Source organism: Lathamus discolor, chromosome 10 (assembly GCF_037157495.1).
Source record: "Lathamus discolor isolate bLatDis1 chromosome 10, bLatDis1.hap1, whole genome shotgun sequence".
Lineage (NCBI taxonomy): Eukaryota > Metazoa > Chordata > Aves > Psittaciformes > Psittacidae > Lathamus > Lathamus discolor.
This window is the reverse complement of record NC_088893.1, coordinates 8040715-8062372: the sequence shown is the minus strand read 5'-3', so window position 1 is coordinate 8062372 and position 21658 is coordinate 8040715. Positions and strand designations below refer to the sequence as shown.

Genomic DNA, 21658 nt, shown 5'->3' with positions numbered 1-21658 from the left:
GCTCAGAAATTGGCTCTTTCAGCTTCTCTGTAGCCTGCCTTAGCACTGAGACTGACCTGGGCCCAGCTCAGTTGCCAGGCTAGACTGCGAAATAAACTTACACCAGCTGCCAACATGCCCAACTGACCATTGCAGAGCTGGCTTTTATCCATATCCCCTTTCCTCCAGCCACAGTCATTCCAGGAGCAGGCAGGGTAAACAGACACAGCAATTATTTCAGCAGCCTTAGGAGTTACCAAAACTTCCTTTGTGCTGGGGAAATCAGTCTGGCTGTCTACACAAGCCTTAAGCTTGCTTTATGGCAGGAGACACAAAGCTGTCCCAGAGTACCAAAGGATGGGACCTGTGGAGCATTTCAGAGGCACAGAAAGTCACAGTGCTGAAGCCATGGGTTCTACAGCAACGTAAAAGCTTTACAAAGTTTGATTGCGCTACTTCTGTTGTAGACAAAAAAAAAAACTGTTCTACCTGAGAATCAGTGTAAGCACCACTGTTCTCTTCTTGCCTGGACTTCACTTACATGTAAAAATCTGTATCTGTTAAAAGCGTCATGTCAAGCTTCAACCTGAAAAGTTTTTCAGTACTACAGAACAAAAGTCAATCTAAGTTTCATTCAGAATTCAGGAGGACCAGGCAGCTTTTCTCTAGTGCAAAGAATTCATCACCACCGGTACTTCTATTTTTTTTGTTCAGAAGACCTCCAATCTTATTTCAGGACATTTAGTAAGTCCTTATAGGGGGCCTATAAGGATGCTGGGGAGGGACTCTTCATTAGGGACTGTAGTGATAGGACAAGGGGTAATGGGTTCAAACTTAAACAGGGGAAGTTTAGATCGGATATAAGGAGGAAATTCTTTCCTGTAAGGGTGGTGAGGCACTGGAATGGGTTGCCCAGGGAAGCTGTGAATGCTCCATCCCTGGTGGTGTTCAAGGCCGGGTTGGACAGAGCCTTGGGGGACATGGTTTAGTGTGAGATGTCCCTGCCCATGGCAGGGGCTTGGAACTAGATGATCTTAAGCTCCTTTCCAACCCTAACTGTTCTAAGATTCTATGATGTAATAAGTCCTCTGAGAAGGAGGACTTATAAGAGAAGTAGTCCTCTGCTTCTGGAGAAGCTCAAAGGAACAGGAAAATTTGAAGCAACTTGATGACTCAGAGAAATCACCTGGTAGAAGTCATGAGGAAAGACAATTCCCACACGTACCTTTGCCCTGTGCTCGACATTGGCCTTCCTGTCCAAGAGCAGACTGACAACCTCTGCTCGGCCCTGGAAGCAGGCCAGGGTGAGAGCTGTGTTCCGGTTGGTCTCAATTTGGGCATTAATATCAGACCCCATGTCCAGCAGTAGCTTCACAGCAGGGACGTGGCCATTCATAGCAGCCAGCATGAGAGGAGAAATGCCGAGCTTGCTGCCAGTCCTGAGGGGAAAGAGACAAACTGCAGCTCCCAGGAATGCTCTGGGAAACCTAAGTGTATCCAAGAGGACCAAAATACTTTGTTGGAAGCCAGAAAGGGACATATAACTTACACAAATATAGGCACTGACCTAAAATACTAACATCTCTGAATTATAAGGAGAAACCAGCAGATTAACTACACGCAATAGACAACTCCAATTTATACACGAGGAAAATATGTCACCTTCTAGACATTCAGAGGGCTGAAGCACGCATAAGCTTTCAACTATATATATATATTAAAAGAAAATCAAGGTTACACTGATTCATTTGGAAAAAACATCCTTCTAGCACTACTGTAACTAGATAAAATATACATTAGTTTCCTTAAAATGAATAAAGAGGAGGCTTAGGTGATATAGCTGTATACATTTGTTGGTCTTACTGACACACACACAGAGTTGCCCAGACTGCTTTGGCTGGTTCTTTAACCTGATTCTATCAGAAATAGCTTGGCTACTATATCGCAGAATGGTGGGAAAGAGAAGGAATAGGTTTCCATACTACAATAATTCCTGAAAATTTAGGTAAAAGGGAAATGAAGGTTGTGATAGCTAAATGCAATTTAAAAGCACTAAGATAAGGTGAACATACAAGCTAACACCATGTAGAAAGGCTGTGAGGAGGTCTGAAAGCACCAGAGGTCCCAGCCTCAGTGTGCAGCCAGCAGCAGAGGGTCTGTGCTGTGCTGCAGCTCACTGGGTGTACACAGCACATTACCTGGAATTGATTTCTGCCCCAGCATTGAGAAGAATCTTGATGATATTAACATAGCCACCAGATGCAGCAAGGCTTAATGGTGTATAGTCAGACACATTCCTATGTTCTTTGTTTGCTCCCCGGGCCAACAGCAGATCAACCACCTGAAAGGAGAGCATGCACATTAAAAGATATACAGTGGCCTTCACTGTTATCCAGGAAGTGAAATGATGTCATCACGTGTTCAAAACCTCCCAGTGTGCTACCAGTTTCTTTTGTCAATAGATATGATTCTATGTGAAAATCTCTATCCTGTTTGGCTTTATTTTTACACATAGGCTGTGCAGACTTAGCATCAGCTGATCTGTGTGGGTTCTACAGAGCAGGCAGGAAGATTCATTCACCTCATCAAAAATGCAAGTGAATCTCTTCCTGGGAATCTTAAGTTTGCAAACAAGTGATCTATCCCACTGCCATAATCTCTCTCACTGTTTGAGCATCATTTTCAGAAACTCCCACCACCTTAATTCAAATGACACTGAAGCCAAGTTTGACCATCTGTATCATATGGTCCTTCTAGCAAAACACATGGTAAAAATCACACAGACTGATGTCAATGGAACAAGCATGAGGAAGGACTTCTGTATCAGAAGCTGCTGTAGACAAATAAAAGGGGGAAAATTAGAACATTACTGGTGATGTACTGCACTTTAGTGGGCCTCATTTTATTCCTAACATAGGCTAAATGATTTTCAGATAAGCCAGAAAAAAGGCTGCTTCCTAAGCTGCTAAGCCAGAAATCAAGTTGCTATGCCAGAGGTAGATTCTGGCATAAGAAAATAAAGAAAGAACAAAAGATTTAAGTAGTTCAATATGTAATGCTCTCACAGGCCCCACTGCTCTCTTGTTTGGAAGCAGCACTTTTACTGTTAAAGATTTGCAATTCAGAAGTCAAGTGAAAACTTTCCAATTTTGGCCAACTGTTTTAATCCATACAAGTTCCAAAATTTAGCAGTCCCATATTTGTCACAGAGCTCTTTGCCATCTCTGTGCCATCTTTTATCTAAGCTAGCATGTCCATGACTAAACTAGGAAGGATAAATCAAAACCTATCTGGAACAAAAAACCTCACCACCACCTGCCAAAAATAAAGCTGAGGAAAACCTGAAACACCCTTTAAAAGGCTGGTATAATGTGCCCTGCATTGCACCTGCACTTATCAGCCTTGCACATTACCACTAAACCCATGTCCTGCCAGCACAAGATTCCAGTTTCTGTCCTTGTATGCCTGCACTGGCTGTTTTGATTTTAAGCACAGGGAGGATGCATAAGGGAGGTGTTCAGTGAACAAAGTGGTTCAGTAAATATCTCTACCTCCCTTACTTAACTTGCAGAGAAGAATGAAGAAGAAGAAGGACAAGTTACAACAAACGTTAGCTAACAGAACTGGCACAGCCAAAGGAGAAATGAATAAATTCCCCTTCCTCTTGGAAGAGGAGCAAGACTTAAATTAACCACCTTTCTACAGGTCAAAAACCTTCCAGCAAAAGGATGATTTATTATACCATCAACAAAAATACCAAACCCTGTCGAAAAAACTGTCTACAAAAGACAACTCAAACTCATGAAGGACAATATGCCCATACCTCCTGGCGTCCACCAGAGCATGCCAACGAAAGGGGAGTATCCTTTGTGCGCTCGGACTGTGCTTCAATATCCCCACCTTTGTCCAGAAGTATTTCCACTACACCAACATGTCCAGCAGTTGCAGCCAGAATCAAAGGCGTAAAACCTAGTAACAAGAGAATACGTTAAAAGCAACCTGAGAATCTCAAAAGTATTATTAAGGAGCAGAAATGCACAAAAGGGTTAATTCACAATGACTTCTACTGATCAGACATCTTCCTCAGACTGGGGGCTTCCTGGTATAGGCCACAACCTCAGACTATTTCCTAGCCCTATTCTGACCCTGGCACATCTAGGCTCTTAATTTCTTCCAAACAGAATTAAAGGCTCTTCAAAAGAAATCTAAACTTGCACTGATCAAACTGGACTAAATTCCAACCAACTTGTCTCTTTAGAGAAGTCATGGCTTCCCACTGAATTACTATTTCATAAGGCTCCAACAAGTGAACACATCTGCACTGCTTATACTGCATAATTCCAGGAGTCAGTGTGAGTTCTAAGGATTGTAGCATGGTGGTTTTCTTCTCTCAGCTCTAAAGATTTGACATTCTGCTGAATTCTGTTATTGAGAACAGTATGATACATACCTGACAACTACTCCCCACTAGACAGATCAGCCCATTAGCTGACATTTTAGCCCATTTTACCCCCATCAGCTGCTCTATCTAGTATGCCAAGGTCTTTTGTAGAGGGTGAATCATCAGGAGCAAAGTGCTTCACATTTTGCAGATCTGACTAAGATACCACTCAGATGCACTGCCTTTCCAAAATACAGATGAAAGCATGCCATGCCATTGGCTTCTTATGGCCAAGATTTCTACATGAAATAGAAGGCTGCTTTACAGCAGCCTTCCAGTACCTAAAGAGGCCTACAAGAAATCTGGAGAGGGACTTTGTTGTACATAATGGTCATGCTCTTTCACTGCTTTGGCTTACCCTTCTTGTCTCTGTGTTCAATGTTGGCACCACGTGCTATCAGTACAGAAACAAGTTCTTCATGACCTCCTGCACATGCAAGGGTCAGAGCTGTGTCGTGATTACTTTCAGTCTTCATGTTTGGAAAGAAAAAGAAGAAGATATTTAGAAATTAAAAATGCTTTAAGAAAAATGTCATGTTTTTCAGACAGTTCTAGATCCATTTTCTCCCTCTCCCCCACCTTTCAGAACTTCAAACCCAACTGCAATTACTCACATGTGCATCAATGTCAACTGAAGGATACATGGGGAGCACCGACTGTGGGGGCACATTGCTCGATGCCTGTGAACAAGGCTCAGGCGTGGGGGATTCAGTAGCGTGCGAGGAGCTGGTGGAACCACTGGGCACTCTGCTGTTCACAGCTGAAAGGTAACACTGGGTTACTCATCCACTCTCAGGAATGGCACAACTTAAGACGAAAAATATTTAGTGCCACAGAACTACATTGGTCTAATATCAAAACAGTAATGGGGGGAAACAAATCGACGTTCCTAAGAACAAAGGAGTTGGTGTCTCTGCAAAGAAGCTTTCCAACCAGTTACACAGTGCAAGCATCTGGTCCAAACTGTGTGAAGTTGGAAAATAATCTTATGAATTAGTCTGTCTGTATTATGAGTACGAATTATGAAGATTATTGGTTATCTTTTTTGTACTGTAACCTTCATTGTTAAGAGTTCAGTCATATGTTCAGTGTAAGCAGGCAAAATATTCCTAACACACAAACCTGACCTTCAGAAATACAGCCTGGAATTCCAAAGTTTTTCACATAAAGGTTAGTGCACACCTTGACTGAAGAGGTTTTCAAAGCAAGATGACTCACAGCAGCTTACACCGTTAACAGTGTTTCAGAGTTAAAACAACCCAAGGAAGGGTGGAAGAGAAGCAGACAGGAGGGGGCAGCCAACACAACTAAGCAAGCTGAAAACTGTCTGTGCTCCCTAAGATTCTGATTGATCCACACCCTGTAAAAAGATTTCAACCTGGAGATAACAGTGTAGCTCTGGGACACAAGGAATGCAACTCTATCTTCTTTTAAAACACAAGAAATTAATAATTGAGAATAATCTTTTATTCAACTAGTTTTAAATGAACCTTTACCAGGACAAGCAGAGAAATAGCTCTACATATATCTACTTTGGTAATCATGGGAGAGTTCTGAAGGGAACCCAAATGCACCTAAGGCTCAGGTTGGATTCCCAACAGGCCTACGCACTAGGTACCAGTGCACCTGAACTGTAGTAAACCCTGTTAATACAGCAGCTGGATTTGACAAGAACTGCCACTGCTGGGTTGCCCAATTTCCATCTATGCACAGACGGAATACCTGCTTAGCTTTTGTGATTCCAACACACAGTATTTTCTAGTACTCCTGGAATATGCAACTGAAGGCAAGACACTAACAAAAGCAGGTAAGAAATAACTAACAATATTTTGCTTTTGTCAAGTGTTTCAAGCAGTAAGGGAAGATGAAGATGAACTCAAACCTGGATACCACTGAAACCATTGCAAACCTTTCCCAGCTCATTGTTTCTTCCATTGACAAATTGCACTCAGGAAAACAGTGCAGATGGAATAGTCTTACAAAAACCCTCAACATGACCCCTAACACCACTAATGCAGCCTACAGTACTGCATATGCATAACAAAGGAAACCGATTAGAGCAAGGGTAGATAGGTCCCTTCAGTTGGGTGCTGGAAACATCAAAGGGATTGCTGCTGAAATTTTGGAAGGTAACATTTTCAGATGTATTTTTTAAGTAAAGCTTCTCCTTGGCATATATGCAAAACCCAGCATTAACACTTGGCTATCACATTTAAGCAACAAAATGCTGCATCTGAATTCAGAGTTGAATTTTGCTTTACCTCCCAACCTTGATGAGCAAACCAGGTCTGTATTAGAAGTTTCAAACCCAAGAGCTCCCACACTTCACCTGCTTCCTGTGGTTCACCACTTACACCAGCAGATGAGCATTAACTAATGCAATACAATTGTTTTTCTGCTCAGTGCACTGAAATGCAAGATATTGATTTGATTTCTAAAGATTATTCCTTCCAAAATATAAGACACCAAATCACCCTGTTGAGGATTTACAGTAAATAAAATGGTGCTTCCTCATGAAAGACACTGGCTCAATACTTTCATATCTTGCAGATCTAAAACACATGTGCATGTGCTGTGCATACAAAGAAGGTGCGCAGAGGTACTCCAAGTGAGCCACTTCAAGGATACCAATGCTATATCTTCAGTGACGCTGTTACAGGTTCCACAAATTCTGTTTCACAACAATTACTGAGAATGTCCAAGTATTTCTTGCATACTTTAGATTGTCACAATGTGCATGAAACATCTTCACATGCAGTGATGATCTCAAATGTGAGAGAGGCCACCCAAGGCAGTAGAAATGCAGATAAAAAATACTTGTTTAAAATAAAATCTAACAACAAATAGTCCTGTAGCACCCACTGATGATTCATTCTCTCCATAACTACAGAGTTCATAAAATTGCAGTATTTCTCAAGTGCCATTTTCTATCTCCTCAGTGTGGCTGGCAAGTGGCCCAATGGAGCATCAACGGAATTCATCCTCTGCAGAGCAAAACATGCCTGAGAACTTTACCTCCAGTTCCATGGGGCTGATTTAGCTCAGCCTAAGTTACACAACACCACCGAGGCTGTTGTGTAACCACCATACCCACTCCAGACTTCCATCTCAATTGGCATTAATGCAGGAACAACTACAGGACTGCAGCTCAGCAGTGGAAAGCAGCACTGCCCCTGCCCAGCTGTGCAGCATGACCACCCTCAGCATCTCCAGCTGCCACAGGATTTTAAGAGACCAGAGAAATGTGAAGGTTTATCCTCTGGGAAGACAAGGGGGGAACTTTCCAGCATGCAGACTGCTTCCTACTGAACAGGAATTTTGTCTTTTCACTGGGAAGCGTACAGATAAACAGTGAGTGCCAGGCATTAATAAATACACAAAAATCTGTTTTCACAGCATGTACCTCAGATCTTTGTAAAAATACATATTTGGTGACACAGGTTTTGGATATTTCCACAAACTGCAATATTCAGGAGATTTGTATTAAGAAAAAAATAAAAAAATTAATGTTACACATGACAAAATCCAGGATCCCCACATTTTAAAGAAGGGCTTGGAGCCTGAATCAGTGTGAAGTCGAAGAAAGGTCTCCAAAGACATAGAACATGGTTTGGGTTGGAAGAGACCTTAAAGCTCATCCAGTTCCAACCCCCTGCCACAGGCAGGGACACCTTCCACTAGAGCAGGTGGCTCAAAGCCGCTGTGTCCAACCTGGCCTTGAACACTGCCAGGGATGGGGCAGCCACAGTTTCTTTGGGCACCCTGTGCCAGCGCCTCAGCACCCTCACACGGAAGAACTGCTTCCTAGTGTTTCATCTAAACTTACCCTCTTCCAGTTTAAACCCATTACCCATGTCCTGCCTTTAAAGGCCCATGTCAGAAGTCTCTCTCCACATTTCTTGCAGACATGGATGACTTATTTTCCAAAGTTACAAGAAAAATATCACAGGAAACATGAGTAAAACAAGAGGAAGCAAGAACCTGGTGTTTTATCTAAGTCAGGCTCTGGAGGCATTGGCAGAACATCAAGCATGCAGCTCTGAATGAGGCTGCAGCTGTAGCCTGGATCTGCATCTACCAAACCCTTGCCCTGCTGTGAGCATGGAAGTTCATGGACACAGGGCTTGGATTTCAGTTCCCCAGTCCTCAAAGTCACTGGGATTTTTCAGGACAGAACAGTTTGTCAACCTGTCCTTCAGCTCCTCAATAATGTGTTACTGCACAGGCACAGCATTTCTCACTCTAGATTATCCCCATAACTGGTTTTACTCCCAAGAGCAATCTTAAATACAGTAACTCAGATGTCACCTTCCAAATCATTACGATACCACAATTCTGTATAACTGACCAGAACCAGACTTTCAGAACCAAGTAACAGTTAACGAAAGTTTCTCAAAACATGCCTGGAGTTTCAGTACATAAAAATGAGCTCATAGGAGCCAGACAGAAGCACACAGAGATGTCACCTCCTGACTAAAAATACCTGCTGAGTAGAACAAACATAAATATTCCAACTAGAGACCAAACCTAGCAACAAAGAGAAAGTTACTCATCTTGAACACCCTAAACCAGCAAAAAAGCCTCAATTCAGATACTGCCAGCTAAGAAGCCTACTGTGGTAAATGCATAATGTGACCTGAAACGAAGCTCCAAGTATGCCAGGCAGGATGCTTCAAGAAACCAGATGTGCACCAAGAAATGAAAATTAGATCCAAAGTATGCTTTTATATTGGAAGATGTGATCCAAAATAATGTACTCCTTCCCCAGCCTAAACTGCACAATACCTGTATCTCTTGCAAACCCAACTGACAGCTTGTCTGAGGTAAGTCACACCTTTAAAGACAGGATTAGTTCCAAGACTTTTGCTTCAGTACATCTAAATTAACTCCATTACAACTGAAACATTCTGGAGGGGAAAGAGTGGTTTTATTTTTATGTTTTACCTGACTCTCCAAAGGTTACCTGGTTACTTCTGTACAGCTTTAGGAAAGAGTGGACTCGGGTACATGTCTACCAGTGACTAACTGTCAGGGAGACCTCCAACACTTTGCACCTTAACACCAGTCACCTCAAGACCCAGCAGCTGGCAGGATATTAAGTCCATTTATGTATGTAGTCATAATTAAGTTAGTCAGCAAAATGAAGACATAGGGCTTTGTAGAAATGCGAGTTCTCCCTGGTCTCAACCAAAGCACTGAAAACATTTGCCTCATACATGGCCACTGGCAAGAGCAACAGCAAAAGGTATTTCGGGCTAGATGGCAAAAAGCCCATTTAACATCTCTCTTCTGAAGTAGAGCTGGTACAAACTGGAATACTCAGCAGGAATATAAAAATGTCCAGACCGAGTCACTCACCGCCATTACTGCAGCTCCACTAGTGGCACCATGGTCAAGGCAGACAAGCAGCTGGGCAAGAGCACAACTGCTCAAAGAGCCAGAGCTTTCCTGCACCAGGCACAGGGCCCTTAACAATCCTACCTGGTATCTGTAGCACACATGTGAAAATCAGGTCTCAGAGAAGTTTCCATTTCCAATTCTCTCCCAACATTTCATTTTCTTTTTTTTTAAGGGGGGTGGGCAGGGGGAGGGAAATAAAACTTATGAATTTCAGAAGAAAATATGCTTCAAGAAGTCAACATCAATACTTTCTGCAGGAGCCTCTGGAATCGGACAGCTAAAGTTTCCTTGAGTTGCATTTCTGTAAATAGAGCTTCTAATGGTTGTAGAAAAGCATGCTATTTGTACAGATTTTTTAACTGAGTGCATCTCATTTCTTAGCAAAAAATGTCTTTAATTACTTAGCAAAAAGAGTAACCAGCTTCAGAAAATGAACCCGTGTCTTATTCAAGATTTTTTTACAATTCTTTTTTAGATGCAGTTTTTCTGGCTGTTTGCAATCTCTTTTCACGCAGCACAGTTCTCTCACTCAGCTGACTGCAGCAGTTCTTCATTTTGGGTGCACTGACTAGCTTGGATTTAACATGCAGCTGCTCACCATAAGAGGGCACATATTAGGTGGCCTTGTGCTAGATGTGTGAAATTGTCAGCACCAGCAACTACTCCACAGATTAAGCCTGTGTTGATTATGTTTTGCACTAACCATTGAGGTTTTCCTCCTATACACTCCAATACTCAGTCTCAAGTAATCAAAAATGACCCAATTGCATTTTGTTTTCATTGCATTGTTTTCACTGCATTTCATTTGCATTTTGTTCTTGTTGGGAACTAAGACTGATGCTCTATAACACAAGAGGCTTTCTCTGAATGACTATACAGCTAAAGGGAGCTCATACAACACACTACACAATCCCACCAACTATGGTTCCACGGGATGTTGCCAAGTTGCACGTAGTCTGGACTTGCACAAGCTAGATGGAATTATCTTTCTAAAAGGTCCCAAGAACGGCTGGCAAAAGGTTTTACCAACATGTTCCTAAAACCTTGAAATGAACTTAAAAGAGAACAGGCCAGTGACTACAGGCAGGGAGATGGGGGAGAAGGGCTGAGGGACAGACACAAGGTGCAAAGAAAAGGTGCAAAACACTGAATTAACAAAAAAAGAAAAGCAAAACTACAGACCAAACAACACTGGCTATATCCTACATACCTCCAGCAGCAAACATCAATCCTAGTCAAACCCAGGAAATTAAGTCAACCAAACTGATACCTCTTTATCCACAAGGGGACTTGAACAACCCAACAGTGGAAACTTCCATTCCTCTTCACACCGTTACCAACAAATGGAAGGATGGTTGGATTTTTGCTTTTCATCCAGGTAACAGGACACAATTTTGCCATGTGTCATATCTAACAAGCAGATATTCCTGTATAACAACCAGGGTTTAGAGGGTATTCTGAAAACACAAGCCACTGCAGAACCAAGCAGCTCTGCATGGGTTCCAGGTTGTGTTTAAGCTGTAGCAACACCTTGAGCAGCACGGAGAGGGACACGTTTGCCCATATAAGTGATAATAATTTGGCTTTTTATAGATGGCTCCTACACTGAAGGAAGTCTCTGAGGTATAAGCCTGTATAGAAAACTCTACAGAAGATATCAAGCTGTCACGCTTTCAGAATGGGCACTTTCTATCACTCACGATACGGCTTTTTTAAGAAGCACAGAAAAAGACGAGGCCAAAGGGGCAAACCCAGGTCTCCAGTACAGGAAGTTTTGCATTTTGAGAACAAAAAAAAGGATATTTAAAAGTCCCATGTTAGAATTGGAAGTCACTGTTAGGATTAATAGGACTAATGAGGAACTTTATTCTTAAGCAAGTATTCCCAAACTGGAAAACCCCAAGATGTTTTTTGGAGGGAAGGAGAAAGGGGGAAACTGAGCACACAAATTAATGCAAAAATAGGTATATTTCTTAACCCACCTGCTATTAGGTCATCAAGAGTGTCGGTAAGCGTCTGTGCTGGAGTGGCAACCATTAATCCGTCTGGTTCTTGAACTAAGAGCCCCTGCCCAGCAATCTGCTGCTGCTGTCCTACATTCTGCTGATTCCCTAATGCTTTCTGAAGTTCAAGAGACTCTGTCCCATTATAACCTAAATTACCAGAAAAATTACATTGCGGTGCTGGCAAAGGCTGGATAGGGACAAACTCTATTTGTTCAGCAGGTGGTGGAGACTGTTGTTGCTCGTCATCTTTAGACAAGATTGTGTCAACCTGAGGTAACCCTGAAAAGTTATCCTCTGGTAGACCCTTATCGGCTTCCACTTCTGGGAATACCCCTGTAAGTGGGCATTGCTGCTGCAGGGGAAGTGGTGTGTCTGTCTGACCTTTGGTCTCCAAATATTCTTTGGTAAACTGCTGCTGGGTTTTCATCTGCAACTGCCTTTCCACCTTCTGCAGCTCCTTCAATATTTTCTTCTTCTTCTGTACTTGTTCTTCTCTGTTCTTTTTAAGTTCTTCGATCTTATCTTTATTTAAAGGTTCACCTTGAATTAATTCCAATGATTTAAGTTGTGCTTTTTCAATAGCACTAATTCTCTGTCCAAGTTCATTCAGCTTGCCTTCAGTCTCTTCTACTATGCATTCCAAAGGCTGGTATGGGTGAAAAGGTGGCAGTAGGTCCTTATCTGCTACCTGCAGGGAACTTGACTTCTGCTTGGATGCACCTAAGCACATGAAAAATGTTTGAAAAAATGCCATGCTGAAGATCCCCCAAACCTCCCCTCTCACCCACCAAAAAAAATTAAATTAAAAATAAAAAAAATAAAAATAAAAAAAATAAAGAAAAATCTTTACAACTAACACTGCACATCTGTCAAACCAGAGAAAGGCAAACCCTGCACTCCATGCTGAGACAAGGAAGGACAAAGCATACAGCTGGAATTTAATACTGATCCTAACGACCTTTGAACACAGCTAGTTTAATCTTAAGGAATAAGGAACCTTTATGGTTTCTGACATACATGCCAATGCATGGGAATGCCAATGGGAAGGGAAATCAGCAAGAGCAGCAGGGAACTTCAGTACTGTACCGAGTTCCCAAAAGTTGTTCTGGTGTGCAGAGCAATACAACTAAGGCTATTTCCCAGACACTAGCTTCCAACAGCAAGGTGACAAATAGAAGTAGTCTCTACTTGAGAGAAGACTAACTCTACAACAAGATGAGTAATTTGAACTGTTTCTCCAGACACAACAGCATTCTACCTTCACTTTACAAAGAGGATCATCCTAGTGCAGACATAATGTTTTCAAATGTGTTTTAAAGCTTTGGCACTTTTTTATAAGTTCTGAGACAAAATTAACAATGAACAAATTGCCTCTCTCTCTCCAGAAACAAATTAACAATTCTTCTCACTATTGAAACTTCAGAAATGATCTTCAACAAGACAAGGGCCTCAAACCAGGCAGTGCTCCTCTGTGCTCACTGCCCTCAGGCAACTCAACTCCAGGCTGCATTCCCAAAAGCTAGGAAACCTCCAGTCAGATCCTGCTAATGGTTATCTATTAGAGTGTTGAAATTAATTAGGACTTCAGTGGAAGAAACTTTATTTATAAGTGTGGAAGATTTTAGCCTTATCAAACAATTTTCTGCACTAACATTCATTTGCTACTCCCAAAGAGTGATAAAGGCAGCTTTAAAAAGGAAAAAAAAAAAAAAAAAAAAAGATAAAAACTTGAATATTCACAAAGAAAACTTTGTACCATTCATCAGTAAAAGGGGAATTAAAATGATTACAGTTTGAGCCCTGGTTTAATAAAATTGCCTAGACATCACACAGTTAAGAGAAAACCTGGATGCAGCAACCAAGTTGCAGATCAGGTTTCATAAAACACCAATTTATTGCTCTCTGAGCCTTCCTTCATCAAAATAACTCACAAGTGACTTGATTTTGCATTGCTGTCCAACCAGCATTCACAGACTCCTCACTCTGAAACTGGTATTTTTGGAGGAACTAACTGAAAAAGCAAATATAAGAGAATCTTCTCTTGTAAGGAGAAATGAATATTAAACCAGAATGGAACCAGTGCTTTGCTGAATACCTTTGCTAGGCACTCTCTCTGGACTGAAAGCAAACCCTATCTAAATTTAAAGGAAACAGGAAAGATCTTCATAACCCCAAGAAATCCACAGCACTCTCCCCAGACACTGCGGACACCCCCAGTAGCTTTGGCTCCAGTACTTCGCACAGCTCCTAACACAGGTCAGCAGTTCCAGCTGAATGCCTATTTGAGCCATTACTGTGATTCTGCCTCTCACCCCTAAGTGAGTCCCAAGACACTTTCTCAGCAGGCAATAAAGAATTTGACTAAAGTTCAGCAATAATTTGCTTTGTGCTGGCTGGTGGAGCCTTAACTCAAGTGTGCTGCTGGCTATTTGGCTCTGTAGCGTTCTTGGGGTTTATATAGCTCCCCTTTCATTTTAGAAAGGGTGATTTACAATGTAAGTTTTGCAGACCACTCATAAAAAATATATTTACACTCAACAAAAACCTCCAAAACGCTTGGCTATAGCTTTGTTGGAAATGTGCAACAGTCAGGTAGTGTCTTTTGAAACAAAGCTGCTCCACGGCTGGACTAGAAGAAGCCTAACTGCAAATTCACCCTGCCATTAAGACCCATGATGGGAACCTCTGCATGCTCTGTGCAATGCCATTCCTAAGGTTACCATATCTATCATTTTCATCAGATAATATAATAGATATTTCCATTCTAACACAAAGCAATCCCACACCTGGCAGCTCTGGACAGCTCAGACCACTCTGTAGGAAAGAAAATCATAGAATGGTTTGGTTGGAAAGGACCTGAGAGATCATCCAGTTCCAACCCCCTGTCATGGGCAGGGACACCTTCCACTAGACCAGGTTACTCAAGGCCCTGCCCAAGCTGCAGTTCAAAAAGCCCCTAAATAATCAAGCACCTACACCATCCTTCTCTACTGTGTTCCACCTGGGGAAAAAACAAACCTGTCGGAAAGAGGAAAACCTCTGTACAAGCACAAGAGTTGCAGAGCAGCACAGCCTCGTCTCAAGAGCTGGGCTGGGTGGAAGAGCCAAGGCTGGTCCAACAGCAGCTCAGGCTGGGAATGACCCCTGAAAGTTGGTACAGTTTCTGAAGAGGAGTGTTAGATAACCAGTAAGTGAGGAGCTGGGCTCCAGAAGAGGTGCAGAAATCTACTCTGATCAGCTTCTAATCAATGAGCAGGGCCACTTCTTAAGTTCCAAATCACCCTTTCCATGGCAGAAAACAGCTGCAACCTGTAATCTTGGGGATACCGGAGGAGGACGTGGGGTAGGAAGAAAGATCTGCTAAACCTGACAGTCAGTTCAAACCAGGGGTGGAAAGGACACTGCTGGTAGCTTCAACTATCTAAGCATTGCTACATTGTGATATTGCAAGCACTTAAAAGTAGCTATTTCCTGCTTTATCCAAAGCTCTTCTGTATTACAATATCCTGAAAAATACTGTGCCCATGTTAGTATATAAACAAAAGACTACTTTATACTTTCACTTTTGAAATATTTAAGTAAGACCTAAAAATCCAATCATAGGCCAGATCGTAATCACTTCACCTTTTATTTTATCCATTTATTCTGTTAATTTACCTCTTTGGTGGCGCATCAATCTTCTATCCAGCCAACCCACCACACAATTTATTGTAGTAGCAATATTTAGTCAATTTGGTTTTTAAAACAACTGTTTTGGCCACTTTTAGAAGACTCATTTGGTATGAAATGAAGACTGAGAATCACTGAAATCCACATATTGCTGCACAAATACCAGCTGCCATAAGGTAATCATTATTATAGCACAGAATTGTTTGGTTGACAGAAAACCCAGTTTGTGTGATACACATCTATATATTCAAATACATCTTCAGTGCCAAAACCTATACCTAGTATAAAAATCTGTACCAACCACAATGTCATCCTGCTAGTCAATATTACCTAGAACTAGGTAAAAAACCACCACCAACAAAAAAACCTCCACATCATCAGTAGGAACAAAAAAGAACCCCAACAAAATTCACCAAAGAAACAGATTCAGTCTGTTCCTCACTTCACTAAAAGCAGGTATTAGGAAGCATAAATCCATAGCCAGACCCTTGTGCTGTGTGCACAGAACGGCTTGTCCACTGCTCTTGCCTTTTAGGGTTTTTTTTACAAGCCTGTTTTCACTCAGCAGTGGAGTTGGATTTGCTTAGATTTTTAGCTAGATTTTCTGCAATGAAAATTCACCAGCCTCATCAACAGGAGTAAAATGAGTTCAGTACTAAAACTTCTGTGTTTAATTAGTTCGTATCAGCAAGAAATTCAGCTCTCAGGAGATGGGAAACAGTCAGTGCATATACACACAAATGCAAAGTACAGGATGAGAGAATCTGGCTAACTGGGCAACAAAAAACTAGCCTACTTGATTCAAGTACATTCATCTGCCACATAGCTGGCAATACATACTTAATTCTTTGTAAAGAACAGGATGGCTTGTGGAGGGTTGAATGATCACTGAATGATCACATGAGTATTTTCACTACCTTCCCCCTGAAAACCATGCAGCATTTTTGCCAATCTTTATCCCTCCTGAGCCTTTTATATGAGAAACTAGCAGCAAGTGGGTGCACTGATAAACAACAGGTTACTGGGCTGAAACCACGTAAGATTTAAGTCAATTTTCTGATATTCCAAAAACCTCAGTTACTTTCCAATCTTGGTGGTCTTTCCAAGTTTCCGTTAGTAGCTTGACAGTACCTAACTTCAAAATTGCTGAGATGTCATTAGTCAGTGGCAAGCAGGTGGGTGATACTTTTAAGGAGCAGAATTTCACAAACCACAATGAAAAGCTTTCCATACACTCATGCTCTTGAGGACCTCCATGTGGCTTGGTTTTAAATCACCTGCCTGCACTGCTGAAGATTCACATTAAAAAATAACAGGTCTTGAAATCTACCACAGACGGAAGTATTAGTGGTGTTAGAAAGACACAGAATTATAGAATAGTTTGGGTTGGAGGGGACATTCAAAGGTCATCTAGACCAAACCCCCTTGCAATGAACAGGGACATCTTCAACTAGATCAGGTTGCTCAGAACCACATCCAGTCTGGCCTTTAATGTCTCCAGGGATGGTGCATCCACCACCTCTCTGGACAACCTGCACCAGTGTTTTATCCATGAGGAAACTTATCACTTGGTAATCCTCCTGCGGCTGCTGACTCAGGCCGAAAACATGGAAGAAATGGCCAGAGTTAATCAGAAGACACTGAAGGTCACAAAACAACAAACATGCAGCTGGACTGTGCAGTGGAGAGGTCTGAAAAAAGTCTGAATGGAAAAGCAGGAACACCAGCTTGCCTTTTTAATGCCTGCACCTCAATGAGAACAGTATCATCTTTCTGCTTCTACTGTTAAACCTGGCCCCTATTTCAATTAAATCACATAACTTACAAGACCTCTGCCAGTATGTAATTCAGTACTAGGCATAAAAGTACATCTTGGAGTAAAAAGTATTTACTGAATTTGCAGCTACTGAAGTTTACTACATAGAAATTGTTTTTTTCTTTCTGCAAGCCCTCAGACTGGTAGATTTACCACAGAGATATAGGGGATACCATACATTGAAAGCCTAACTCAAAAAGCTTACAGATTCCAAAAGATCCTACTCAAACTTAAGGGAACTCTTACCATGAAGAGCTTCCACATGAACAACTTCAATCTATGCTCTTATGGAATTCTAAAAAACCATGCACCCAAGTGAGAAGCATTGCAAGTTACTGCCCACTTCAAAGCAACAGTGGGGAAGACTAATGACAGCAGGTTGATAGGTTTCAAGCACTCAGTTAAGGTCAATTAGTTAATTCATAAACACAACCTCAGGTTAGCTATGAAGTAAAACCTATCTAGAGAAAAACTTGCAAAATACCTGATACCTCAGCCTCAAAAACCAGCCTACGTGAAAGTTTGTCATGTTTAAAAACACCTTTCATAGTTCAAATATTTTGACTAAGAAAACAATCCTGCTGCTTTCCAAAGGCTTCCCAAGTGGCCCCTTGCTGCGCTGCCATGTTTCTCATGGATTCAAGCCACTGCCTCACCAGTCATGGTCAGAGGAAGGCTTAATGCAGCATCACAAGCACCACTGGGAGCTTCAGATCCCACTTCCATTAGATGATAGCTTGCATTTACAAACTAGACAAGATTATCAATTGCAATGCCATTACACCAGCTGCTCTCCTGAAGAAACCCCACAGCTTTCCTTTCAACCATGCCATGTGCTGGGCACTGATGCTCCCTCGCCCCAGGGAACCAGATGCAAGGACAGACAGGGCTGCACCACAGTCACTGCATGTCACCCTGGTGTGGTGCAGAGCAGGAGGCACCCTCTGGTCCTGCACAAAGTAACACATTTGGGTTTTCTAGCCAAAAGAGTCTCTGTGTTGAGCTGCTGCATCAGAACTGCTGCTGAGCAATGCTGACTGTACTCAAGCAAGCGCAGCAGCAAGTAAGGAACACCAAGGAAGGGAACTCCTGCCTCCACCACAGAAGCACAAAGACCTGAACTCCCCTGGGATCTCACTTTTACATGGACACCACAGATGCATGCTAAACATAATGTACTAAACCCAATCCTTCCCAAGCATGGAAAAGGTCTATTTAGTCCAGTGGACTAATTCTGCTGCTCCTTCCTCCTGGTATTTCTTTAGCTCTTTTGGAGATTGACATCTCTGCATCTCATCTTCATCTCAATCTCTCTAGAGCCACCGTCAGCTCCGAAATGTTTCTTTTCAGTTACTAAATATTGATAATCCTTTGCCAAAATAGTTAGTCAAATAGCAACCATTCTGTATGTCTTCTTACTTTACTTAAGAATAATAATGGAATTCAGAATTCTGAAAAGCCTCACACCACATTTGAACCATAGCAGTAACATCCAAGTGTGTTGTAGTTTTACACTCAACTTGCCACGCTGTTACTATTGCACTTTTTGCAGAACTCACACAGGTTGTTAAAAACCAGAGTGCCCTGAGATGATGCTCGGGTGTTCCTCTTCTTCCCCCACCTAGTGAAGATTTTATACAAGACCTAAGGGCTACTCTTGCTTGTGAAGGCAAGAAATTTGTCTTCCTCAGGAGAAACTATCTTCTCACATAGAACTTAAGGCTTCCCCCCACCGACTAACCCACTCTTTATTCACACCCTCTTTTGCCCCTTGTCTCCCAAGGACTCTTAACAAGGAAAAGCTGGTATAGTAACACTTGGGTCTAACAAGTTATGAAAGTTTAGTAAAGAACACTAAATTGAAAGTAGCAGTGGTATCATTGCATTGATGAATGTTTGTCCCCAAAAACCCATTTTCCCCCTAAAGATCTCAGATACACCAGAGCTTTGCACACAAACTTTTCAGGAATGCTGCATCGGCCCAATGGCACATTCCAGATTCTGCATCTCCTGCAGTCCATCACTAATTGGTTTTGCTGACCTGCATGAAGCATGTCCTGAAACAATGAGAATTAGTGCCCACACAGCTCTGTGCCAGTTCCAACACCATGGTGCTGCTAAAAAACATGCCTAAAGTATGTGCTGACATTGGCAATAAGTTTTTTCTTAATGTGAGCTATTTCTTAAATTATAATCAACTATATACTTTTCATAATTTGATTAAATAAACACAAGAGTTTAAGCTTGTAACTTTAATCTTCTGACTCAGTATCAACTAATCTCAGGCTGGCACTCATGCATCACAAACCTACTTCCAGAACACTAATACACTTCGCAGTAATAAAGTGATTGAACTGTGTGGGCACACATGCTGTTATGTAGCTTTTTGCTGTTTTACTGGAACCAGAAGCTGCACATTTGTTTGGTATTCAGCTTTATGAAACCCAAAGTATTAAACGCTGCACATCCTGAATGAGTGACACCGTAACTGCACTGGTGAAGTCACACATGGCAGAGCTGCATGGAGTCATGGCTGCATGCTTAAACACCATTAGGTACACTTTTTTCTCTCTTCACTTGTGCCCCTGTGGTTGGTTGGTTGGTTTGGTTTAGGAAGCACTGATCACTTCCAGAATTAAGGAATTAAGTAAAGCTAGCTAACAGAGCTTTGGATACTTTAATAGTCAGTATCTCTGTCCAAAACTGCAACTCTCCACTTGAGAAGCTGCATCTCTTTCTGAGCTGACTGAGCAGACATGAAGAATTCGTTACAGAATCCACAACTGGAAATAAACTGTTAAATTTGCCATTTCATGACTGCAAATAGTTTTAACCAGCCAGTTCAACCACATTCAAAGCAAAAACCCTGACATTATAATTACTTACAGGAGTATTGTTACTAACACAAGAAAAATTCTCCTGTAAGTAGGCCTGCATTGGCATTTTACAGTGCCAATGCGTTCACATTCTACTGTAGGGACAGAAAAAAGTTGATATATCAAGTTTGTGGATAGTAGTTGCAACTATTCTAGATGATCAATGTAAATATTCAGATGTTAACACCACACCTGGAGTTTATTCATGTTTTTATCAGCCTGTACTATGGCAGTTACCACAACCAATTTCTTCCAATAAAAATAGCATCAGCGTAATTCTAGTAAGTTAGAATAAGCATATAAGATTGGAATAACCAGTATACTTTAGAATGCAATAAAATAAGCAAAACCTATTCACTACATAAAATATGTGAAGTTCTACTTCATTAGAAGTATTCAAGAATTAACAGAGTGGGCTATAATATGCATAAGCTCTAATAAAATTGTCCCTATCAGTTTCCAAATTGCATATATTCTCCGAGTGGCTACATACTAACCTTTCACCACTCCCAAGAGGGGTGGTGAGTTCTCTTGAGGGGTTCTGTCAGGTTCCTGGGGAGGTACAACCATAGCAAGTGTATGCACCGGTACACGTGGGACCTTAAAAAAAAGCCACAGACACACACACACAGATAAAAAAAATATCTTTTGAATGGACAAGCTCTTGCAGTATTAATGCAAAGATACGTATCTACAGCAGACCTCCATTCCACTCTTTTCAAGCTGTGTACGCTACCTCTTCGTATGACCTGTCCATGCTGGTTTATTGTAGATAACATGTCAAAGTTAACTACAGCACTCTTCACAAAACTCTGGGCTGTGTAGGCTGGAAAACTGTGGGCATATTTAGGCTTTTAATCAACTAACTCCACTGGAAAAGTGCCTCTGCAGCCTGCAGAATTCTACATGTATACAAAGTATTTTCTTTTGTATAACAACAAAACCCAGCAACAATATTTGAGGGTTTGGAACTGTTGAAACCAAATACTCATCAAATGCAGGCAAGAGAATGGTAAGTATAGCAAGGCAAGATCATCTTTTGAGATGCTGGGTTTGGGACCATCCTGTCTATGGAGCAGAAAACAAACAAAGCTGCTGTACTGCAGACACCACCAATCAACTCTCTCATTCTCTGTCATTTTCAGATGTGTAGACTTTTATTAATTCTTTTCATTGTATATGGTCACATCTAAAACAACTTCAGAGGTTAACTACTAAGGAAACACTCCTTTACAACATTCACAGTGATATTTAAGAATTCCTTATGACTTACCTGAGACTGATCCTGAGATGGAGGTGTGAGCTGAGACATGTCTGCTGCAGGAACTGACAGAACATTGTTTGGGTAATCCAGCAAGTAAGAAACAACATTTGTATGCCCTCCTTTGGCAGCTTCAATGAGCATTGTTGAGCCATCCTGAAAGGAGATTTTGGGAATAAAAAGCCAGAAGATTAATTTTGCTACTTGACA

General features: G+C 41.6%; 1 protein-coding gene across 18 annotated transcripts in view; it reads right to left on the bottom strand.

Moving 5' to 3' along the window:
• Positions 1–21658, bottom strand: part of ANKHD1 (ankyrin repeat and KH domain containing 1) — a 104153-nt gene that overhangs the window by 23326 nt on the left and 59169 nt on the right. For 16 of the 18 annotated variants that reach the window (XM_065690493.1, XM_065690495.1, XM_065690496.1 and 13 more), the window contains 8 exons: positions 21461–21604; positions 20685–20787; positions 11803–12546; positions 5035–5180; positions 4779–4890; positions 3803–3948; positions 2178–2320; positions 1205–1418 (listed from right to left, as the gene is read on the bottom strand). In XM_065690493.1, coding sequence (XP_065546565.1) covers positions 1205–1418; positions 2178–2320; positions 3803–3948; positions 4779–4890; positions 5035–5180; positions 11803–12546; positions 20685–20787; positions 21461–21604 — 1752 coding nt within the window. The remainder of the gene's footprint in view (positions 1–1204; positions 1419–2177; positions 2321–3802; positions 3949–4778; positions 4891–5034; positions 5181–11802; positions 12547–20684; positions 20788–21460; positions 21605–21658) is intronic. The other 2 variants (XM_065690500.1, XM_065690501.1) reach the window with 1 other exon arrangement.